The sequence below is a fragment of the Tachypleus tridentatus genome, chromosome 10 (assembly GCF_004210375.1).
Source record: "Tachypleus tridentatus isolate NWPU-2018 chromosome 10, ASM421037v1, whole genome shotgun sequence".
In the NCBI taxonomy this organism is placed as follows: Eukaryota; Metazoa; Arthropoda; class Merostomata; order Xiphosura; family Limulidae; genus Tachypleus; species Tachypleus tridentatus.
Window position 1 is genome coordinate 103366833 of NC_134834.1, and position 26017 is coordinate 103392849.

The 26017-nt window shown below is 30.9% G+C and overlaps 1 protein-coding gene across 7 annotated transcripts in view; it reads left to right on the forward strand.

Annotated features, from left to right (window-relative positions):
- Positions 1–26017, forward strand: part of LOC143230005 (hypoxia-inducible factor 1-alpha-like) — a 176416-nt gene that overhangs the window by 148093 nt on the left and 2306 nt on the right. For all 7 annotated transcript variants that reach the window (XM_076462946.1, XM_076462945.1, XM_076462947.1 and 4 more), the window contains 6 exons: positions 1287–1392; positions 5872–6009; positions 7246–7390; positions 10944–11050; positions 15209–15359; positions 15550–16538. In XM_076462946.1, the coding sequence (XP_076319061.1) occupies positions 1287–1392; positions 5872–6009; positions 7246–7390; positions 10944–11050; positions 15209–15359; positions 15550–16538 (1636 nt within the window). The remainder of the gene's footprint in view (positions 1–1286; positions 1393–5871; positions 6010–7245; positions 7391–10943; positions 11051–15208; positions 15360–15549; positions 16539–26017) is intronic.

A 26017-nucleotide genomic window follows, 5' to 3' on the forward strand; every position in this document is an offset into this window, starting at 1 on the left:
AGTGAATCTGGATTGATGTCATGAGTGGGATATTTCAGGGCTGAGACTTAGAATCCTTGCTCTTTCTGGTTCACATCAATGACATAGATGAAAGAATGGTCAATAAATTACTTAAATTCCAGATGAAAATAAGGTCTTGGGTGTTACTATCTGTGAGGAGGAGGATGCTGATTTACGAAAAGATATAAACTATAAGAGTTGGGTAAATATTTGGTGGATGAGATTTAATTATTATAGGTGCATGTGGGTTATCATAGTTTGAATTATAACTTAGATGGGAATAATCTTAACAGTTTTATGAAAGAAAGGAATCTTGGTGGAATGGTTGATTAGTTTTTTAAGCCATCCAAGCAGTGTGCTGTTACTAGTAGTAAGGCAAATAGTATTTTAGGTTGTATCTACAGAAGTATTGAATACAAGTTTAAAGAGGTTATAATTTCATTATGTAGGTCACAGATGAGACCATGTTTGAAATATTATGTTCAGTATTGGGCTACACACCTTAGGAATGACATTGAGTTGTTAGAAAAAGTTCAGAGGAAGACAACTAGAATGGTACCTGGGAAACAGTGTTTGTCATATGAGGAGAGATTAAGGTCTTTGAAATTGTTTTCTCTTTAAAAAAAAGGATAGTTGAAAGGATCTTACTGAGATGTTTAAGATTTTAAAGGAAATTGGTATGTTAGTGTATCATCTTTTTTCATACTTAACGGTGAGAATAATAGAACTAGGGGACACAAATAGAAATTTTGGCAAAGTTGGAGACATTTTTAGCTAAGACAGTTCTATTTTTCTAAGAGGGTGATAGGCCTTTGAAGTGTCTTCCAGTGTTGTGGAGATAGTAAATTTAAATGAGTTTAAGAGAAAGCTTGATAGCTATATGAACAATAGGGCTACATTTAAGATTGTTGCTTTTAGTTTCGTAATATTTTAGCTTAGAAGATGGGACAGCTGAGATGGACTAACAAATACCTTGTTGTCCCTAAACAGAATGTTATGTTACACATTTTGCTTTCATCACTAAATACTTGAAGAACAAGTCCAACTTATTTTCCATTTAAAATTTCTTGGAATATTTTTCTGAATATTTTTTCAGGAATGAATTTTTATTCTGTTTAATAAAACATTGTTTTTATAACAATAGGCTGTTGTTTTAGAGATTTATGTTTCTTTAGTTCAAAATAATTGTCTTTCTAGAAGCTGTGAAATGTTTAGTTTTGCTTTAAAAAGATTTTTTACAAGTAATCATAAGTAAAGATGTTAAAATGTTTTTTGTTTTTTTTCAGATTGAAATGATTGGCCACACGTTATTGTCCTTTGTTCATCCTGATGATGTAGGATATGTCCGTCAACAGTTTCAAGATTTGTCAACTCGAATTATCATCAGAAATGGTCAGTCATTTTTTAATATTTTAACCAAAATTGTTCTTATATTGTTTGTGATTACCTATTTTATAGCAATCACCAAGAATATCTTATTTTTCTTTTTTATTTGCTAGTTAGTAGGTGTTGCCCTAATACTGTTATTAGTTAGTAGATGTTGTCCTAATGGTTCTTGGTTCTTAATAACTTACAAAAGATGTAATTCCCAAAGGTAAAACATTGAATATTAATGGTTATTGCAATGATAAACAAAATTTATATTTCTTCAATTGGCCAAAATAAATTACATTCTTGATATTATTTGGTGGTTGTTAGAAACTAGGTTATTTGTTAACTGTTTTGCTGACCAGTAGAAACTAAACTACTTGTTAGCTGTTTTATTGGCTAGTAGAAACTAATCTACTTCTAAGCTGTTTTGGTGGTCAGTAGAAACTAAGCTACTTGTTAGCTGTTTTGTTGATTGGTAGAAACTAGGCCACTTGTTAACTGTTTTGATGGTCAGTAGAAACTAAGCTACATATTAGCTGTTTTGTTGGCCAAGAGGAACTGGGCAACTTGTTATGTTATGCTACTCATTAGCTGTTTTGTTGACCAGTAGAAACTAGGGTACTTGTTATGTTATATTACTTGTTAACTGTTTTGTTGACCAGTAGAAACTAGGCTACTTGTTATATTATAGTACTTGTTAACTGTTTTGTTAGGTAGTAGAAAATAGGCTACTTGTTATGTTATAGTACTTGTTAACTGTTTTGTTGACCAGTAGAAACTAGGCTACTTGTTATGTAATAGTACTTTGTTAACTGTTTTGTTGACCAGTAGAAACTAGGCTACTTGTTATATTATAGTACTTGTTAACTGTTTTGTTGACCAGTAGAAACTAGGGTACTTGTTATGTTATATTACTTGTTAACTGTTTTGTTGACCAGTAGAAACTAGGCTACTTGTTATATTATAGTACTTGTTAACTGTTTTGTTAGGTAGTAGAAAATAGGCTACTTGTTATGTTATAGTACTTGTTAACTGTTTTGTTGACCAGTAGAAACTAGGCTACTTGTTATGTAATAGTACTTTGTTAACTGTTTTGTTGACCAGTAGAAACTAGGCTACTTGTTATATTATAGTACTTGTTAACTGTTTTGTTGGGTAGTAGAAAATAGGCTACTTGTTATGTTATAGTACTTGTTAACTGTTTTGTTGACCAGTAGAAACTAGGCTACTTGTTATGTAATAGTACTTTGTTAACTGTTTTGTTGACCAGTATAAACTAGGCTACTTGTTATGTTATAATACTTGTTAACTGTTTTGTTGAATAGTAGAAACTAAGTTGCCATCAATACTGTATTTAATTCCATTGTAATTGAAACATATACATTTTATTCACTTTGTTTGGTCATTTATTTACACTGAATATTGTAACAATTAAAACATAAAATCTATTAACTTGTTGCAACAGGTGTATCACAATGAGTAATTCAAAGAGTAGAAACAGCCAGTATTTTGATGGTTAAGTTTTGGTCCTTGAGAACACACTGCTACATAAGTATTCCCAGTAGATAATGCTATCATTCTGTTAAAATAGGCAAAGTCTTGTTTATTATCAGAGTCAAGTGTCTTGTTTACATAATTTTTTATTTGTTTGTTGTAGAACAAACTGTTCTATAGTAAACAACAGGCCACATTGTGTACTTTGGTGATTTTGAAGCACTGTTCCATCTTTGGCCTTTACTCAGAAGAGTGTTTATTTTAAGCTAATGTTTAGGATTTAGGTTAATGAAACTAATAAATTCATTTATATTTTTGTCATCAAAAAACAAGGTGTTCATTGTAGACTTTTATTACATAAGTAACAAAACATAACATTATACTTAGCCATAATGAAAATTCGTTTTTGAACAAGTAAGTTACTTTCATTATTGCTTTTAAAATTGAAGAAACTTTATAATATTTAAATCCAAAAGTAGTATAGCAACTTCTTTGTAAAATCAGTAGTTTTATATTAACTTCAAATGTGTACTACCTAATTTATTATAAAACTAAAAACACATGTATTTGTTATCTCAGTCCAATGATTTCCAAAATACAAATTTTAAATTCTAACTTTTCTTTCATGGAAAGTGGAGGTATTATGTCTTGTGTTAATGTGTGACTAAGCATCTCTGTGGGGTGAACAGTATGCTGTGATAACTGCATGCCAATTCAATACCAAATTAATTAGAGCTTGCTTGCATATGTGAAACTCCTTCCATTTTAGTTTTCTTACAATTTTTCTCAAGTATAGATTACATCCAAAACTTGCTTCATCTGGTCAGTGGCTCAGTAGTGTCTGTCAGTTGGTCAGTAAATGTTTACTTCATTGTTTTACTAAGTGTGATTGCCTTGTTACAATAAACAAAATCTCATGTAAATGTAATATCTATATATTGTTTACATAATTCTGTGATACATTCACAGTTTTATTACAAGAAAGTATTTCTTTTTTCCCACCTAAAGTTCTTCAAGTGTTAAATCTTTATGTATACAAAAGTTGTTGTAAAGAAGTCCTGTAAATACAGTAAACCACCATATACGGTACAAAATGTATTCATGGCTATAATGTGATGCGGAAGTGTATTTTGTGCCAGGCTTGCCATAAATATTATCTTTCAGTTTGGCTAGCTGAATTTCAGAGAAGTGTAAGGTCTTTATTCGTAGTTATAAACAATTCACAATACGCACACAAAATATAAACAATATTAAATTGAGAAAATCTCTCATGCAGAAAACCTCTAGTCACTATTATAAAGTAGCACAGTCATAAACACAGAATCTCAAAACATGATAAAGTGAAACAATCACAGACACACAACTTCGAGAAAAAAAAGGTACAAATAAGCTTTCTCTCACACAAAAATTTCTAAACAAAGTTATAACAAAACAATTAGACACATAAAATCACTAAACAAAGTTATAACAAAACAATTACACACATAAAATCACTAAACAAAGTTATAACAAAACAATTACACACATACAATCTCTAAACAAGGTTACAGTGAAACATTCACAAACACACATCTCTTAAACATGGTTGTAATAAACAATGTAACACATACACAGACACATATACAAAATCTCATAAACAATCTCTAATAGCTTCAGCGAATGTGTTTTGATCAGTACTTACCAAGATCATAAACAATCTCTAATAGCTTCAGCGAATGTGTTTTGATCAGTACTTACCAAGATCATAAACAATCTCTAATAGCTTCAGCGAATGTGTTTTGATCAGTACTTACCAAGATCATAAACAATCTCTAATAGCTTCAGCAAATGTGTTTTGATCAGTACTTACCAAGATAGATCATTCCCAAGTTTTTGAACAACAAAAGCAACAGTAAGAAAGCCAACAAAACTTTAATATTTTGCTTGTTTTGTTTGTTATTGTTTGTTCTTTGAAGCTGTTGTTACTGTGTATTTGTCAGTTTGTCAGCATTTGTCCTATTATATAATTTTATATTTTCACATCTGAAAATTTTTTCTCTTCATTCATTCAGTTATTTCATGTAGATGAATATATTGACATTATAAAAAAATATTCTTTTTAATAACTTTATGACTTAGGCTGGTTTTTACTTTCTTCCTAAGGGTTAGGTTTATTTATGAAAGATGTTCTCAAACTGTTTGGTAGAGGTGAGTTTGATCAAGATAATTGTAAACAGAAAGTTCTATTGCACTTTTTTACAGCATGAAATTAAACATATATTTAGAATAGTATTAACTTAGGAATAAAATACTTAATTTATCTTTTTGGGTACTTTAAAATATGAGGTCCATTACAAGTTATTTAGACTAGAAATAGAAAGATGGGTCTCCAGTTTAAAAAAATAAATAAAATTTTCAGCTTAGTGAATACAACCTATTTCATTTGTTTACACAAGAATGAAACAAAAGATTTTGTCCTATTTGTGTGATTCATATCATTAGTTGATTTAGTTAAGTGTATTTTTACTGCTTCACACAAAAGATACAATTCATTTCTTGGTATTTTCTTTCACTGTTGTGAGACAAGTGATATTGAATATTTGATTTTCAATTTTTTTCCTTTTGTTAGTATTTTCTTTGTTGAAGATTTAATTTGTATTTGTTTTATTTGCTCATGCTTTTCCTTTAAACCATTTGAGTAAGAATATATTGCCCAATCCTTATATGTGTTTTTCTCCCTGTAAATTGATGAAGAAAACATTAATGATTCTTACAGCCAAAAACAATATTGGTATTTTGACTGTCAATTCCTTCGATACAAAAGTGTTTTAAGGGAGAGTAAAAAAGTCACAATGAATGACATACTTTCCATTGAATCATAAAGTACATATTCTTCATACAGTTCTTTTAATATTTAAATTAAACAGCATTAATTCTTTAACATCATGAAATGAAATTAAAATTAATAAATATTTTGTTAATATTTCAAAAAAATTATGCATTAATGTTTATAAATTTATTATTTAGGGGAATTGGGATCTTTATCAAAGATCAGCTTTCGTTGTCGTCTTAGAGAACATAGTCAACCTCGTTCCGAGATTATAACATACCAGCTAGCAGAGATCAAAGGACATGTAGAAGGAGAAACCAATCATGACTCAGTAGGTGAGTTGAAAACCTATACTTGTTTTGTGAGTTTGAAATGTCTCAACAGTAAAGAGGATAGCCATGGATAATGTGGACATCTAAGCATAAAAATGAGTAGAATGGTGAAGTACCGTGTAACAGTGGGACTGGTACTGGTTCAAAATTTAGACATAAAAACAACTATGTGGTATTCTCAGGCAATCTGAGTTCCCTGCAAATACCAGATAGATAGACCTGCAAATAAAAATAGATTTGTCCAAACATTAAGAGTTTCTGAATGAGATTGAGTGCTTTAAACCATAAACATCAATTTCCAAAATCAGGTTTTCTTCACAGATCTTCTTATAGCAGAAACTTAACTTAGAAAGTGTGTGTGAGTTTAGAATGTTAACTAACTTTATTTGTCCAGTGGATGACAGTTCCTTGTGACCTTTGTTCTCTGACAGCATTGATGAGCTGTTACTTTCAGTAAAACTCATAGTTTGTCAGTGAAAGATATTTTACTGCCATCCCATTAAAAAGGAATGCACCATAAAATATGTAAACATTTTTTTGGGCAGAGAAGACATCACATATGAGAACAAAAAAATGAAGTTAATAGAACAAGGTAATGTTAGTAACTTGCTAGCTTGTTGCCATCATGATAGTACAGGAACTGAGCATCCAAAAATAATTTTTTTTAATTATAAAAATTCGTATTTCAAAATAGAAGGAAAAAATCCAAATTATGTCTACCCATGACAACTAGAATGATTAAACAATTTAATAGTGGCGTTGACACTGGTTAGTCAAAGTGAATAATTTTGCCAATGGTCAAACCAACTTTTGGTTACTAGGAAATGAACTATATGTAAGTTTTATAGAAACATATATTGTTCCAATAAAGTGTAATAAATGTAAACTCTGACTGTGGATAGTAATTTAAATTAATAAAAAAAGAGTATCATGTGAAGCAGCTAGTGAAAATGACAGTTAATAAGCTTTTATAAGTCTGGATATTGGAAATAAGAGTTTTGAAACATTTCAATCTTCTTGACTTTCATCCTATCTTCTGAGAATGTAAGATTATAGATAACACATAAATTTGTCAAACTAGTATATAATATTAAAACTTCTGACAGTTTGTTCTGTGTGATTTTATTTTCATTAATTCATTTAAAGATTTCAAAGAATTTTATACTGAATTTGTAAACCTGTATTATTTTTCTAAATGAGAAAATGACTCGTACTAAGCCTTATTTTATGTTATTCTAGGTTCCAGTACAGAGCTATTGTTTAAAGCTTTTGTACGAGTTATACATTCCAGTCCTATCTCTGAACTGTCTCTGCCAGAAGCTTTGCAAGATGTGTATGTAACGCGTCATAAAATTGATGGTACAATTATATACACTGACCATAGGTTGGTAATTAAAATATCTTGTACAAATAACTATTAATGCAGAATAAGTTATAAATTATTTATATTTAGTTACAGTTGTCTTTTTCTTTGTTTATTTACTCCTAGGAAATAAGTTTGGAGCTACCATAAGCCTTCACCATAATGGCAGGATAGGTGTTGATAAGTTTGTATGGTGTGTAATGTAAATAAGGATTTACTCTAATATTTTCATAATTTTATCTTAAAAATAAAAAGTTATGAATCTTATAATTTAATGGATTTGTATGTTATTGTTGTTATTTTTAACTTATGATTTTGTCTTGTTATTTGGCCAGAGGGGGTTATGATGAGATGTGGTATTTGTCTTGTTATTTGGCCAGGGGAGTTATGATGAGATGTGGTATTTGTCTTGTTATTTGGCCAGAGGGAGTTATGATGAGATGTGGTATTTGTTTTGTTATTTGGCCAGAGGGAGTTATGATGAGATGTGGTATTTGTTTTGTTATTTGGCCAGAGGGAGTTATGATGAGATGTGGTATTTGTTTTGTTATTTAGCCAGAGGAGTTATGATGAGATGTGGTATTTGTTTTGTTATTTAGCCAGAGGGGTTATGATGAGATGTGGTATTTGTCTTGTTATTTGGCCAGAGGAGTTATGATGAGATGTGGTATTTGTTTTGTTATTTGGCCAGAGGGAGTTATGATGAGATGTGGTATTTGTTTTGTTATTTGGCCAGAGGGAGTTATGATGAGATGTGGTATTTGTTTTGTTATTTGGCCAGAGGGAGTTATGATGAGATGTGGTATTTGTCTTGTTATTTGGCCAGAGGGGATTTATGATGAGATGTGGTATTTGTCTTGTTATTTGGCCAGAGGGAGTTATGCTGAGATGTGGTATTTGTTTTGTTATTTGGCCAGAGGGAATTATGATGAGATGTGGTATTTGTTTTGTTATTTGGCCAGAGGGGAGTTATGATGAGATGTGATATTTGTCTTGTTATTTGGCCAGAGGGAGTTATGATGAGATGTGGTATAATGTCTAGAACTTTCTTAAAAATTTTAAAATAGTTTAAATAGAAGAAAAAAAGGTTAAGCTGAAATAAATCGTTTCTTACTGAAATTACATTGGATCTGAAATAATGAAGTTGATTAATTTTTTTTTACAGTCAGTTGGTTCAGTTTTAGTCTTCAGTGAAGTAATTAAAGATATGCCATATGATGTTTGAGTGCAAGAAATTAGCAAATAATTGAAATTGTATTAGAACCAACTATGAACTTAGGCCTGTGAGTGGACATCAGATAAATTAACATGTAGAAACTGTATCTGTAGAAATGGACAGGACTTTGATTTATTTTTTTCTTCTTATTGAATAAACCAAACAAATGCGTATAAAAATACAAACCTTTATGATGTAGTCATAACCAGATTTATTGTTACAATAATAATAAACATTAAATTATTTAATGGAACACATTCAAATTCAATCATAAGTTAAAAGTTAGATTAATTAAAGAGACCAAGACATACTCTAATATTAATGGTTTCCAACTATAATTTGTGAATCAGTGCCAATCTAAAAGGATATTTCAACTGGTTTGCAAGCAGGTTGAAAACAGACGTGTTTTAAAATAGATATACTGAAGATTTTTTACGATGTAATTTAAAAGTACTTTAAAAAGTTAATAATGTCAGAAGTGGTCAGTGAAATTGTAAAAATGCAATAAGCTGATCTTCATTTGGTGAGATGTTGGGAACTAATTTTGATCTTATACATAGAAATCTGAAATCTTCTTACAGCTAATGAGGGAGAAGAGAGATCGTACATACTTTGAGGCGAGACTGGTACATACAAACCTCGATTCATTTTGTACAAAAGTGTGGGTAGAATGAACAAAAGAAATTAATGCCATGTTTTTACAATACATACTGTATTAAACTTATTACACAAGGTTTATTAAGAGGACAACAAGGTGTACCTCCATTGTGGCTCAACGATTGCATTCATATCAGACTTAATATAATGTGTTGGTCCAACTCGGCTGTCCCATCATTTAAACCAAACTAAAACTATGAAATAAGTAAATTATTTTAAAAATCTGAAAGCCAGTCATCCTTTATGATTTATATAGTATAAATCTTTCTCTTAACCTTACATAAATTTACTGCATCAGGTGAGAAGTCAACAAGTGAGTGAAGTGACACACAATAAAATGCAAACTGACTTTATAATAGTTTAAATTACTATGAAAAACAAAGTTCTCATTATAAGGCCACAGGTTGATTAATCTCATATGATTAAGTGAAAATAAATATGATTGCACATAATATATCTAATTATATAATTTAGTCTTTACTGATGTTACAATGACTGATTTCATGATCATGTTTATTTTATAATTCACCAGCACATGTGAATTTTTCTAAGGCTTTTAAAGTTAGTGCAATTATATAAATTTCAACTTTTGTTAAAAGAACATCACAGTGCAGTCTGTTTTCAGTAATTGTTAAGCAGTTTAAATAAACTTCCTTTTGTTAAAAGAACATTACAGTGCAGTCTGTTTTCAGTAATTGTTAAGCAGTTTAAATAAACTTCCTTTTGTTAAAAGAACATTACAGTACAGTCTGTTTTCAGTAATTGTTAAGAAGTTTAAATAAACTTCCTTTTGTTAAAAGAACATTACAGTGCAGTCTGTTTTCAGTAATTGTTAAGCAGTTTAAATAAACTTCCTTTTGTTAAAAGAACATTACAGTACAGTCTGTTTTCAGTAATTGTTAAGCAGTTTAAATAAACTTCCTTTTGTTAAAAGAACATTACAGTACAGTCTGTTTTCAGTAATTGTTAAGCAGTTTAAATAAACTTCCTTTGTTAAAAGAACATTACAGTGCAGTCTGTTTTCAGTAATTGTTAAGCAGTTTAAATAAACTTCCTTTTGTTAAAAGAACATTACAGTGCGGTCTGTTTTCAGTAATTGTTAAGCAGTTTAAATAAACTTCCTTTGTTAAAAGAACATTACAGTGCAGTCTGTTTTCAGTAATTGTTAAGCAGTTTAAATAAACTTCCTTTTGTTAAAGAACATTACAGTACAGTCTGTTTTCAGTAATTGTTAAGCAGTTTAAATAAACTTCCTTTTGTTAAAAGAACATTACAGTACAGTCTGTTTTCAGTAATTGTTAAGCAGTTTAAATAAACTTCCTTTTGTTAAAAGAACATTACAGTGCAGTCTGTTTTCAGTAATTGTTAAGCAGTTTAAATAAACTTCCTTTTGTTAAAAGAACATTACAGTGCAGTCTGTTTTCAGTAATTGTTAAGCAGTTTAAATAAACTTCCTTTTGTTAAAAGAACATTACAGTACAGTCTGTTTTCAGTAATTGTTAAGCAGGTTAAATAAACTTCCTTTTGTTAAAAGAACATTACAGTACAGTCTGTTTTCAGTAATTGTTAAGCAGTTTAAATAAACTTCCTTTTGTTAAAAGAACATTACAGTACAGTCTGTTTTCAGTAATTGTTAAGCAGTTTAAATTTCCTGTGATATTTAGCTTTACTCTCACAAACATTGTTTTGTTTTTTTTCCAGGATCTCCACAATAACTGGCCATCTCCCACATGAAGTCCTAGGGCTCTCTGCTTACATGTACATTATGCCTGATGACATTCCTGTTGCTTTATTTAAACATAATTTAAGTAAGAATTCTTAAGTCGATTTTTTATTTTCATTGTTTGTTTTAAAGGAAAAGATTTTGCATAAAAGAGTGAAATTAACTTCAACAAACAAATACAAACAGTGTCTCCAGGAAGGTTATTTGTATGGTGTTGAACCATTACTACTAGTTACTAGTTCTGAAGTGGGTAAATATAGTAAGCTACTGCTTAAGTGAAAATAAAAGCTACCTTCATGAATCCTACACTAATACAACACACACATACTACTGATTAAATAACAGTTACCTTCATGAATCCTATACTAATACAACACATACATACTACTGATTAAATAAAAGCTACCTTCATGAATCCTACACTAATACAACACACACATACTACTGATTAAATAACAGTTACCTTCATGAATCCTATACTAATAGAACACACATATACTACTGATTAAATAACAGTTACCTTCATGAATCCTATACTAATACAACACACACATACTACTGATTAAATAACAGCTACCTTCATGAATCCTATACTAATAGAACACACACATACTACTGATTAAATAACAGCTACCTTCATGAATCCTATACTAATACAACACACACATACTACTGATTAAATAACAGCTACCTTCATGAATCCTATACTAATAGAACACACACATACTACTGATTAAATAACAGCTACCTTCATGAATCCTATACTAATACAACACACACATACTACTGATTAAATAACAGCTACCTTCATGAATCCTATACTAATACAACACACACATACTATTGATTAAATAACAGCTACCTTCATGAATCCTATACTAATACAACACACACATGCTACTGATTAAATAAAAGCTGCTGTCATGAATCCTATACTAATACAACACACACATGCTACTGATTAAATAAAAGCTGCTGTCATGAATCCTATACTAATACAACACACACATGCTACTGATTAAATAAAAGCTGCTGTCATGAATCCTATACTAATACAACAAACATGTACTTCAGATTAAATCGGTGGTTCTCAACCTTTTTGACCTGCAGCACAGTACGACAATCTGAAAATTTTCGTGGCACACTTGAAAAGCCTTAACGATTTTTTTAGGTACACGCTATACGACAAGCGTTAAAAGCCTTAGAACAAAAATCGTGGTCAAAGCAAGTGATATTAATGTCATGTGCACATTGACAATACTATCGCTTGCTTTGGCCATGAGCGTCATTGTAAGGCTTTTTAATGATTTTGTGGTGTAGCAGAAAAATCAAAACTTTTGTTACATATGTTTTCAATGTGACACTTGTGCCTGCTTCCGATAACAAATCAAATTGAAGTGAGGATCTAGCGTTGACAAACAAGCTTGCATATCATCATCGACTGTAAGAAGCCTCTCTCTCTTTCTGGCTTTAATTTCAGTCAATGCTGAAAATTCAATTTTGCAAAACCACGAAGATGCAAATGAAAGCAGAACTTCAATTGCTTTTGAACTGATTGCAGGATATGAATTTTTAATGGAGATCCAAAACTCATCCAAGCTCTTTTTGGGAAACAATGACTGATAAAATTTGTCGTTTCATAAATCAATGAGCTGATTTTCCTCCTCAGTTGTAAGATTTGTTCTAGCATTGATTTCGAATGGATAGGTCACCCAGTTACATTCATCGACAGCAAGTGACAGGAAGTAATGTTTTAGTGCAGACTGTATGTTGCTTAATGTGTTCAAAATCTGAGGAACAAGTTTCTTCTTTGACGGACATTTGTTAACAGAAGGAAAACAATCAAGGGTTCCTTTCGAAATCTTATTCTTCCATAGTGTCACCTTTTCATCAAAGGTCTTTAGTTTGGACATTGCAGTAATAATGTTTTCAGATGGTCCTTGGAGACTTAAGTTTAGAGAATTTAATTTGTCAAACAAGTTGGAGAGAAATTGAAACTTCAGCCACCAGATCTCATCATGAAAAGAAAATTAAAAAAAAGCAACCTTCATGAATCTGATACTAATACAACACACACATACTACTGATTAAATAAAAGCTACCATCATGAATCGGATACTAATGCAACACACACATACCACTGATTAAATAAAAGCTACCATCATGAATCGGATACTAATGCAACACACACATACCACTGATTAAATAAAAGCTACCATCATGAATCTTATAGTAATGCAACACGCACTTACTACTGATTAAACAAAACCTATATTCATGAATTATATACTAATGCAATACACACATACATCTGATTAAACAAAACCTATCTTCATGAATTCTGTACTAATACAACACACACATATCACTGATTAAATAAAACCCATCTTCATCCATTTATACTATTACAACATAGATACTACTGATTAAACAAAAGCTGCTTTTGTGAATCCTCACCTTAACTATTATCTAGTTTCTTCAATGTATTTAATATTAGGTTTTGTTGTTGTAAAGATTTTAAATTCAATTAAAAGATCTGAGACATAGAAAAAAGTTATATCTGCATAAGTGTCAGTGAAGGATTCACAAAGGCAGCTTTTGAAGTGACAGAGTAATAAATTTAAAATAATAATATCTGAAAGAATAACGAGAGCCCAACATTACAACTACCACTGTCAGTAATTCTTAACGGTAACATTCTATGGATAAATCAAAAACTTCCTTTTTATGATATTCACAGGAGACTAAATAAAGATAAAGCTCTTTTCCTGAATTCTGTAAAGGCACAATATTTATTGTGATTAAGTAAAAATGAAAGCTGCCTTCATGACTCCTATACTATTACAACACAGTCATACTACTCGTTAAATGAAAGCTGCCTTCATGACTCCTATACTATTACAACACAGTCATACTACTCGTTAAATGAAAGCTGCCTTCATGACTCCTATACTATTACAACACAGTCATACTACTCGTTAAATGAAAGCTGCCTTCATGACTCCTATACTATTACAACACAGTCATACTACTCGTTAAATGAAAGCTGCCTTCATGACTCCTATACTATTACAACACAGTCATACTACTCGTTAAATGAAAGCTGCCTTCATGACTCCTATACTATTACAACACAGTCATACTACTCGTTAAATGAAAGCTGCCTTCATGACTCCTATACTATTACAACACAGTCATACTACTCGTTAAATGAAAGCTGCCTTCATGACTCCTATATTATTACAACACAGTCATACTACTCATTAAATGAAAGCTGCCTTCATGACTCCTATACTATTACAACACAGTCATACTACTCGTTAAATGAAAGCTGCCTTCATGACTCCTATACTATTACAACACAGTCATACTACTCGTTAAATGAAAGCTGCCTTCATGACTCCTATACTATTACAACACAGTCATACTACTCGTTAAATGAAAGCTGTCTTCATAAATGAATGAAAATGCAACTCACACTTATAATTACATAATAAGAAAGCTTTTGTTTTGAATTTTGTAATAACGACACTTACTACTGATAAAATAAATGTAAATATGTGGTAATTAGCCATCTTACTGGAAGAAACCTTTTGTTGTACCTACCCATTGTTTGAATGTATGATAATAATGTTACTGAATAGTAATAATAATAATTTTATCTACCCGTAATTTAAATATGTGGTATCTAACCATCTTACTGAAAGAAACTTCATGTTGTACCTAACCATTTGGCTCAATATGGCCAGGTGGTTAACGCACTCGACTCATAACCTGAGGGTTGCAGGTTCGAATCCCCATCTCTCCAAATATGCTTGCCCTTTCAGTCATGTGGGGCATTATAATGTTGCAGTCAATCCCACTATTCATTGATAAATAAGTAGCCCAAGAGTTGGCAGTGGGTGGTAATGACTAGCTGCCTTCCCTCTAGTCTTACACTGCTATTTTAAGGACAGCTAGGGCAGATAGCCCTTGTGTAGCTTTGCACAAAATTCAAACCAAAATCTAGATGCAGTTAAATGTCTTAAATTATTTTATTAACTTCAGTGTAAAATGTACTTATAGAAAAGTGTAAAATATACTTATAGAAAAGTGTAAAATTACAGTAAGTTACATTGTACATTTAATTTTTGTTATTATCAGAATATTTGTAGATTTAAACGTTTCAGATTTGCTACAATTATAGGGAAATTGTTTTATGATGCTAGGATCTAAGTTTTGTATGTGGTTTTCATCATTTTAGTGTTTTCATCTTCTGGAGAACAGGCTACAATTGTGTACAGACTTAAAACCAGAAATCATTCTTGGGTGTACCTAAAGAGCTTTGGAGAACTGAAATATGATAACTCTTCAGGCCAAATAGATCATTTTGTATGTGTAAATCATGTTCTAAGGTAAGTTAGTAATAGACTTTTATAGACTACATTGTATGTATGAGTAATTTTCTCAGCTAAGTTACTAATGGGATTCTTTAAGCAAAATCAGTGAAACTCATTCTGAAATGTGTTACTGATAAGATATATTGAACAAATAAATGTGTATCTCAGTTCATAATCCCATGAGTGTATGTTATATTTTATTTAGTGAGGAAGACGGTAAGCATGAACTCCAGGAGTTTACCCAGAGGTATATGCCTCATATCAATAGCAGAATGAGAAGTTTTCTTTTCCAGTCCATACAGTCAGCCCAGTCTGGTGACTTCCACCACATGCAGGAAGTTAAGGATGTCTTTGAGAAGCTAAAATCTTCTCATTCTCCTCAAGATGAATTAACACACAGCAATGACTGTTCATCAGCTGTGAAAGCAGAGATGACGTCTAGTGATAAAGATGAAAATGACCTCGATGGAGGGCAGTACAACCTTGGTCAAAATTTTCCTGCCCTACATGCTGCTTTGACCAATTCATCATATCCTGTTACTTCCTCAACTTTGAAAGAACATGCTGCAAAAACTACAACCAATAAAGAAGCCTTTGAGGAAGCTTCTGAAAAAACTTTAATTCTTGAATGGAAGCCAAATATATCCAATGAAGGTGGGAGTGAGAACACAGGTTCAACATGTGAGAATATCTCACCCAAGCTGAACAGTACTTATGAGATAAAGCACTCACCATCAACATTTCCTATGTGGACTTCACCACCAGTGTCCTATCTTCAAACTCAGAGACGTTCAAATTTTTCGATTCAGAGTGAAGAAAGTGATTATGAAAAATGTTCATCACATGACGGCGACTTAAGTCTGTACCCTGCTGATGCACCAGAAGTTGAGTGTCCCTTTGACGACCGAAGAAGCTCTGTGGCTTCTGTCTATAGCTCTGCATCTGAACCAGAAACATATCATTCAGTCATACCAGCCTTATCTGCTAGCCAGGTTGTTTTTGATAGTCAGACAAATGAACCAGCCTTAGCTGGGAGTCAAGACAGTACATTAATTATTACAGATACTTCAGCAAGTGCCAATGCTGACTTCCCTTCTAATACCATACGTGAAAACATGCCAGTGTTCCCTCGCTTGGAAAATACAGACATTGAAATTCTTTCTTTTGTGATGTCTGATCAATGTTCAAAGTGTGGTGAGTATTGTGTTTGTTTCCAGTTGGCTAAGATTTATCAAATATTGGAAAGATGAAGTGTTTTACTGTTATGGATTTTTCAGTATTATTATTTATAGTGATTTGTGTTGAATAACAAAGATTAACTAGACTTTGTAAGATTGGTAAATAAAATTAGTAGGATTAAAGTTTTAACTAATAGCTTAGGGGTATGATCTGTATTACAATGTTAGATTAGGCTTAGAACATGTAATCTTACTTTCAGGCTAAGCTGTAATTCATCTTACTAGTAAATCATAAAACAGGTTAAATAAATTATTTTATTAAACAAATCAAATCTAAAGACTAGTTAATTGTCTCTTTTTGTTTTAAGAATTGTATTGTTTACTAGACTTTAGATCCATTAGTTTAAATTCAGTTTATAGCAATATAGGTAGGTTATAAATCAGGCTAAATACATTGTATTATTACTATTAATATTAGTATTATGCAAACATCAGATAAAGACTAGTTGTTTGGCAGTTCTAAAAAAATAAAGATAAACTTAATTTAGTGTGAACATAAAGTAGTGATAAACTGTAATGTATTTGATTGTAAAATGTTAAGCTTAATTAAATCATTGTTGATAATAGGCTATTTATATTTGAATTTAGTACTGAGTATTTATTTCCAGGTTATAAATCAATGGGTGAGACTAGCATTGGAATTAAGCATTCACAGTTGTTAGGTGTGATGAGTGGGTTGTATATGGGATCTGTGAACTGGTATGTACTTTTTAGGAAGCAGGTAGTGAAGTTGTGAAATATTCATGTAGAGTTTGCACATTAGAAAATTTGGAGAGTATCATAATTAAAGTAGAGGCAATAGATAAATTGAAGTGTAGATTGTTGAAAATGGCAGTGGGATTTTAGGAGGAGCTACAGCTTTCACATGTTAGGGATTCATCAGATGATAGATAGAGTACTATTAGAGCTAAAAGTAGTAGATTTAGTTGTAGCAAGCCTATTCTATTGAGCAAAATATTTCAAGCTCTTGGCTTATGGAAATGAAGAACTATTGGAGAATAGAAAAACAAAAGAATCAAAGAAAGATGTGGATGATTATTAGAGGTTACAGTTGTGGGTGATTTTTCTACATGTGGATAGGATAGTCTGTAGGGTGAATAGGGAGAAAATAATTAGATTATGGTGGAGGATATAACTGACAGAGCAGGAGATATGATGAACAAAGCTACAGAGATGCAGGTTTTGTTGTGCATGTAAGGGCTAATGATGTAGGGAAAAGTAGGTCAGAGAACCAATTATTAAGTACAAGAGGTTTGTAAAGATATTTATAGAAAAATAGCGAAACTTAATTGTATAAGAGATACTGCCTAGAATTACCTGTGTGGATGAAGTTATAAGTAGATCACTGGGGCTAAATGCCTTGTTGAAGTTATAGTATTAAATATGTAATGAAGTATGCAGTTTTGTTGAAGTTACCTTAGGGCTGAATGCTAGGCTTAGATTAATGTCTAAGGATGAGCAGATTAGCTGTTTGGACTTGTAGAATAAGTTCAATGAAAGAAAGGAGGTTTTTGGAGTTGATAGGGGCTGTTTTGTATACTAGGGTTATTAACTCAGCAGTAAAGGAAGTTTTAAACTAGGGCTAAATAATGGTTAGGAGGAGGATAAACTAAATAGAAAAATAAATAGTCATAAGGGTTGACTTAATTGTTACTGTTGTAGTACTAGAATTATAAGGAATAAAATAGACGACATTAGAGCACTGGTAGTAATGGAAGAGTTTGAGATAATGGTGTTAAGTATAACATGGTTAAATATAGATTGATTTGACAAGAGAAATTTCTCTCAAATACAGAATATGGGCTAATTTAATAAGGGTAGATTGCTAAAGAGATGGAGGAGTGTGAGTTACTTCCTGTTGAAGTTGGAGATATTAAAAATAATAGCAAGGAGATAGAATCTATTTGGGTTTCTATTGGCAAGTCTAAAGGGAAAAAGGTTTTTAGTGAGAGTTTGTTACAGAAGCTGCTGATGAAATTAGAGAGAAACTTTAGAGTGAATTTCAGTTTTCAGTTGTTAATTAGGTCATAATTATAGGTGATTTTAATTTCAGGCTCATAGATTGAGAAATGTCAGAGTCACACTGCAGTGGAGAAAGGTTTTGTAATCTGTTCAAGATGGATTTCTTTACCAATTAGTCAAGGAACCTACTAGAAACAATGCTATTTTAGATTTATTGTTAAATTCAAATCTAGAAGTGGTTGAGAAGGTGGAAATTGGGGAACACCTCGGTGCAAGTAATCACTGCTGTATTAAGTTCTATGTTTTGCTGCATATGGAGATCAAGAATAATGATAGTTTGGTTGTAAATTTTATTAAAAAGCTCATTTTGTAGGGATTTGACAAGAATTACCTATTGTAATTTGGCAGCTGAGTTATTTTGGGAACTTGTTATGTGAAAAACGTGTAAGTATTCAAGCTAAACATATTTCTTATAGAAAAAAGGACAGTTGCAAACAAAAAACAGGATGGCTTGCAAATAGCTGAAGAGATAAAATTAAAGAAAAGTATACAAATGAAAAAACTTTAACTTCACTGGTATGATGGGAGATTTAGAAGATGATAGAACATCAAGAAAGTTGGTGAAACACGAAATTAACACATCATAAAGATGTGTGTGAAAACATTTAGCTGAAGATATAATAGCAATAAGGATTTATTTAAATTCATTAAGGTTAAACAAAATGTTAGGATGGGGATAGGATGCTTGAGGGATGAAAAGGGAAGGCTGGTACCTGATGACTATGAGATGGTTGGGTTATTAAATTTTAAGTCTTTTTTACTGACAAAGGTTTAAGCAGTTGGGTTATTAAATTTTAAGTCTTTTTTTACTAACAAAGGTTTAAGCAGTATTCCACCTCTTAAACTGTTGATAGATGGAAATACATCAGTCAAGATGACTGCATTAATTTTGAGCTTGTTAAGAAAAAAATGGAAAATTTAAAGAATGATAAGGCTCTAGGCCAGATAATATTTCTCCAAGGATTTTGAAGGAGGTGAACATTTGGTTATGTGAACCATTTATTACTACATTTTGTCAGTACTTGAATGGTGGACAGGTACCAGAAGACTGGACGCTACCAAATGTAACTCCTCTTTTAAAGGGAGGTAATAAAAATTGTCCCAATAATTTTAGACCCATTAGTTTTACATCAGTTGTGGGAAAAGTTTTGGAAAGTATGATAAAAGATGCTTTGGATAGCCATGTATTAAAGTTTAGAATTTTATTAAATAGTAAAAATGGTTTAACTAAGGGAAAATCTTGCCTTACATTCTTTGAAAAGATTATTGCTTATGTAGATGAGGGTAAGAGTGTAGATTTGGCATATCTGGAATTTTAGAAAGTATTTGTTAAAATACAACATAAAAGACTTGCAAAAAGAAATTATCTTTATAGGTGTGAAGGATAAGTTAGCTAATTGAATAGAAAAAAGCAAAGGGTTGTCAAAAATGGAGTTCAGTCAAACTGAATTAATGTTACAAGTGGGGTGCCTCAGGGCTCAGTCTTAGAACATTTACATCGTTAAAATACATGAAGGAATGGTCATTAAGTTGCTAAAATTTGCTGATGGTATTAAGGTCTTTGGTGTTACTAACTGTGTGGAGGATGCTGCTGATTTACAGAAGGATTTAGGTAATTTATTGAGTTGGACAAATAAATGGCAAATGCATTTTAATTATAATAAACACATGATAATATACATGGGTTATTGTAATTTGAAGTGGTATAATTTGGGTGTAATAACATTAACAGTGCCATGAAAGAAAGGAATCTTGGTGTAATGGTTGATCAGTCTCTAAAGTCATCCAAGCAGTGTGATGTTGCTAGTGGCAGGACAATTAGGATTTTATGTTGTGTCTACAGAAATATTGAATACAAGTCTAAAGAGGTTATAATTTCTTTACATATGTCACTGATTAAGCAACATTTGGCATGTTGTGTTTAGTCTTGGGCTCCATACCTTAGAAAGGACATTGAATTATTGGAAAGGGTTACTAGAATGTTTTCTGGGACTGAGAGGTTGCCTCACAATGAGAGGTTGAAATCTCTCAAAACATTTTTTCCTGAAAAAAGGAAAGTTAGAGGAAATATGATTAAGGTATGTAAGATTTTAAAAGGAATTGATAAACATGATCCATCATTGAATTTTCATACTTAACAGTGACAATAGTAGAAGAAGGAACACAAACATAAGGTTTGGCAGGGTAGGAGTCATTTTCAGCTGAAACAGTTTTATTTTTCTAGTAGGTTGGTTGACTATTGGAATGAGTTACCTTTGGATATTTTGGAAGCAGTTAATTTAACTGAGTTTAAAAGACAGTTTGATAACCATATGAATGATAAGGGCTGGCTTTAAGATTTTTTTATAATAGTTTTAGTTTAGTTTAGAGGATGGGACAGGCGATACAGACCAGTAGGTCCATCATTGTCTGGGAATTAGCTTATTTTCTGAAGAGCTGAAGGTTTTTACCAATGGCAAATCAAAGAATTCATAAAACTAACATTCTTATAAAGTTTTTTTAAGAGTGAGGTTGATTGAAATATTAAATTTTTGATAGTTTTTTATTTCTTTAAAGACATTACATACACACACACATACACACACTATTTATTTATTATAAACAATCTATTTGTATGGTATTTTACAGGATTCAATTGCAGTGAAAGTAGAATAAGTTTAAGATTATACATTAAAGATCTTAATGTATGATATTTGGGTATATAATCATATTTATTTAATTGAATACTATATAGTTCTTTAATAGTGTATAGTTATTTTTCAGCCTGTGATGTTTTAAGTTACCTACAATGAAGAGGTAACACTAAGAATGTTGTTTTTCAACATTGGTTCTTTTTCTTTTCCTTTCCAGACAAAAACTTAAGATTAATCATATACCTCTAACATAAACATAGTATTGGGATTGTAGTAGTTTGTATATGTTGTAAACAAACAACAGCATATTACCCTTTCCTGTATGTGACCTCAAAGGAGGACTTTAACCACATCCTTCCAGAAGTGGTTGGCCTGTTACTTCCTTAAAGTAGAAAGGACATGCTTCAGAATTGGTATCCATAAAGATACCTTTGAGGAAGTTTCTAAAACAAACTTATATTGTTATATATGTAAGCCAGATTTATCCAGTGAAGTCGAGGGTTAAAATACAGGTTCAATTTGGGAGTGAAATAAAAAAAAATGTTATACTTAAAATTCCTTTGTGAAACTCCAGTATAAACACAAATGATTATATTCTCATGACAAGTGTATGGTTTACTTTCAAATGTGTTTTGTCACATGATAAAATGCTATTTTATTTAGCAGTTTTTGAGACCAAAGTAAATCCTCAAATGTATTCTTTACAAAACTGTTCACAAAGGTTTCAGAATGCTGAAATCTAAATTAGTGTATAATTTAAAAATGTTTTAAAGTTTAAAGTACTTTAGAATAGACATCATCAAAGATGAATGCTAAATATGTTTCTAAAAAAGAGAAAGAGATGTGGTATTAGTAGATATAGATGTTAAATATGTTCTGAAAGGAGTAATATATACATAATGTGTTTTGAAAGGAGAGAGAGAAAGAGATGTGGTATTAGTAGATATAGATGTTAAATATGTTCTGAAAGGAGTAATATATATATAATGTGTTTTGAAAGGAGAGAGAGAAAGAGATGTGGTATTAGTAGATATAGATGTTAAATATGTTCTGAAAGGAGTAATATATACATAATGTGTTTTGAAAGGAGAGAGAGAAAGAGATGTGGTATTAGTAGATATAGATGTTAAATATGTTCTGAAAGGAGTAATATATACATAATGTGTTTTGAAAGGAGAGAGAGAAAGAGATGTGGTATTAGTAGATATAGATGTTAAATATGTTCTGAAAGGAGTAATATATATATAATGTGTTTTGAAAGGAGAGAGAGAAGAGATGTGGTATTAGTAGATATAGATGTTAAATATGTTCTGAAAGGAGTAATATATACATAATGTGTTTTGAAAGGAGAGAGAGAAAGAGATGTGGTATTAGTAGATATAGATGTTAAATATGTTCTGAAAGGAGTAATATATACATAATGTGTTTTGAAAGGAGAGAGAGAAAGAGATGTGGTATTAATAGATATAGATGTTAAATATGTTCTGAAAGGAGTAATATATACATAATGTGTTTTGAAAGGAGAGAGAAAGAGATGTGGTATTAGTAGATATAGATGTTAAATATGTTCTGAAAGGAGTAATATATATATAATGTGTTTTGAAAGGAGAGAGAAAGAGATGTGGTATTAGTAGATATAGATGTTAAATATGTTCTGAAAGGAGTAATATATACATAATGTGTTTTGAAAGGAGAGAGAGAAAGAGATGTGGTATTAGTAGATATAGATGTTAAATATGTTCTGAAAGGAGTAATATATACATAATGTGTTTTGAAAGGAGAGAGAAAAGAGATGTGGTATTAATAGATATAGATGTTAAATATGTTCTGAAAGGAGTAATATATACATAATGTGTTTTGAAAGGAGAGAGAAAGAGATGTGGTATTAGTAGATATAGATGTTAAATATGTTCTGAAAGGAGTAATATATATATAATGTGTTTTGAAAGGAGAGAGAGAAAGAGATGTGGTATTAGTAGATATAGATGTTAAATATGTTCTGAAAGGAGTAATATATACATAATGTGTTTTGAAAGGAGAGAGAGAAGAGATGTGGTATTAGTAGATATAGATGTTAAATATGTTCTGAAAGGAGTAATATATATATAATGTGTTTTGAAAGGAGAGAGAGAAAGAGATGTGGTATTAGTAGATATAGATGTTAAATATGTTCTGAAAGGAGTAATATATACATAATGTGTTTTGAAAGGAGAGAGAAAGAGATGTGGTATTAGTAGAAATAGATGTTAAATATGTTCTGAAAGGAGTAATATAAACATAATGTGTTTTGAAAGGAGAGAGAGAAAGAGATGTGGTATTAGTAGATATAGATGTTAAATATGTTCTGAAAGGAGTAATATATACATAATGTGTTTTGAAAGGAGAGAGAGAAAGAGATGTGGTATTAGTAGATATAGATGTTAAATATGTTCTGAAAGGAGTAATATATACATAATGTGTTTTGAAAGGAGAGAGAGAAAGAGATGTGGTATTAGTAGATGTAGATGTTAAATATGTTCTGAAAGGAGTAATATATACATAATGTGTTTTGAAAGGAGAGAGAAAGAGATGTGGTATTAGTAGATATAGATGTTAAATATGTTCTGAAAGGAGTAATATATACATAATGTGTTTTGAAAGGAGAGAGAGAAAGAGATGTGGTATTAGTAGATATAGATGTTAAATATGTTCTGAAAGGAGTATATATACATAATGTGTTTTGAAAGGAGAGAGAGAAAGAGATGTGGTATTACCAGATATAGATGTTAAATATGTTCTGAAAGGAGTAATATATATATAATGTGTTTTGAAAGGAGAGAGAGAAAGAGATGTGGTATTAGTAGATGTAGATGTTAAATATGTTCTGAAAGGAGTAATATATATATAATGTGTTTTGAAAGGAGAGAGAGAAAGAGATGTGGTATTAGTAGATATAGATGTTAAATATGTTCTGAAAGGAGTAATATATATATAATGTGTTTTGAAAGGAGAGAGAGAAAGAGATGTGGTATTAGTAGATATAGATGTTAAATATGTTCTGAAAGGAGTAATATATACATAATGTGTTTTGAAAGGAGAGAGAGAAAGAGATGTGGTATTACCAGAAATAGATGTTAAATATGTTCTGAAAGGAGTAATATATATATAATGTGTTTTGAAAGGAGAGAGAGAAAGAGATGTGGTATTAGTAGATATAGATGTTAAATATGTTCTGAAAGGAGTAATATATATATAATGTGTTTTGAAAGGAGAGAGAGAAAGAGATGTGGTATTAGTAGATATAGATGTTAAATATGTTCTGAAAGGAGTAATATATACATAATGTGTTTTGAAAGGAGAGAGAAAGAGATGTGGTATTAGTAGATGTAGATGTTAAATATGTTCTGAAAGGAGTAATATATATATAATGTGTTTTGAAAGGAGAGAGAGAAAGAGATGTGGTATTAGTAGATATAGATGTTAAATATGTTCTGAAAGGAGTAATATATATATAATGTGTTTTGAAAGGAGAGAGAGAAAGAGATGTGGTATTAGTAGATATAGATGTTAAATATGTTCTGAAAGGAGTAATATATACATAATGTGTTTTGAAAGGAGAGAGAGAAAGAGATGTGGTATTAGTAGATATAGATGTTAAATATGTTCTGAAAGGAGTAATATATACATAATGTGTTTTGAAAGGAGAGAGAAAGAGATGTGGTATTAGTAGATATAGATGTTAAATATGTTCTGAAAGGAGTAATATATACATAATGTGTTTTGAAAGGAGAGAGAGAAAGAGATGTGGTATTAGTAGATATAGATGTTAAATATGTTCTGAAAGGAGTAATATATATATAATGTGTTTTGAAAGGAGAGAGAGAAAGAGATGTGGTATTAGTAGAAATAGATGTTAAATATGTTCTGAAAGGAGTAATATATATATAATGTGTTTTGAAAGGAGAGAGAGAAAGAGATGTGGTATCCAGTTGTCACACATAAAATGTTGAGAACTGGCCTAAATGTCCAGGTTATCCAGATATCACACATAATAAACCTAGAACTAGCCTAGAAGTTCAGGTTATTCTAATATTACAAGTAATATATTCAGAACTGGCCTCAGTATACAGATTATCCAAATGTGGAACAATGTATTTGGAAATGTTCTAGATTGAAGGATTATCCAAATATCACACATAATATATTCAAAAACAACTGATCTAAATGTACAAGTTATTCTAACATCACAAATAATAAATTCAGAACAGAACTAAGTGTATAGATTACCCACATGTCATACATAATGTATTCAGAACTGACCTAGATGTACGGGATATCCTAATGTCACATTTAAGAAATTCAGAACTGATCTTAGTGTAAAAGTTATGTAAATGTATACATCTGTGAGTGTTCTGAGAACATTATTCTGCTATGCCAGTGGAAATAAAAATAAAAGTTAGCATATGGAAAACCTGATGAAGTAATATGCCCAAACACATAGTCCATTATAGTCACTTTAACATTCAGGTAAGTTTTTCTCTATATTTGTTACTAGATTTCCTTATTGTTTACCCAAAATCTATTGATTCTATTCTCTTATCTCAAACTGAGCTAGTTGAACAAAAGAGTTATGTTGGAATATTATTTTAAGACAGACAGAAGAAAGTGTGGTGTTTCGGTGATAAAGTTAACAACTTAAAAAACACTAAATTCACTAAACCAGAATTTTTATTTTTGTGTAAGTATAATAATGGAAGTGGTGTCTGTAGGTGACAAAAGTAGAGAAACCTTTACTAATGTT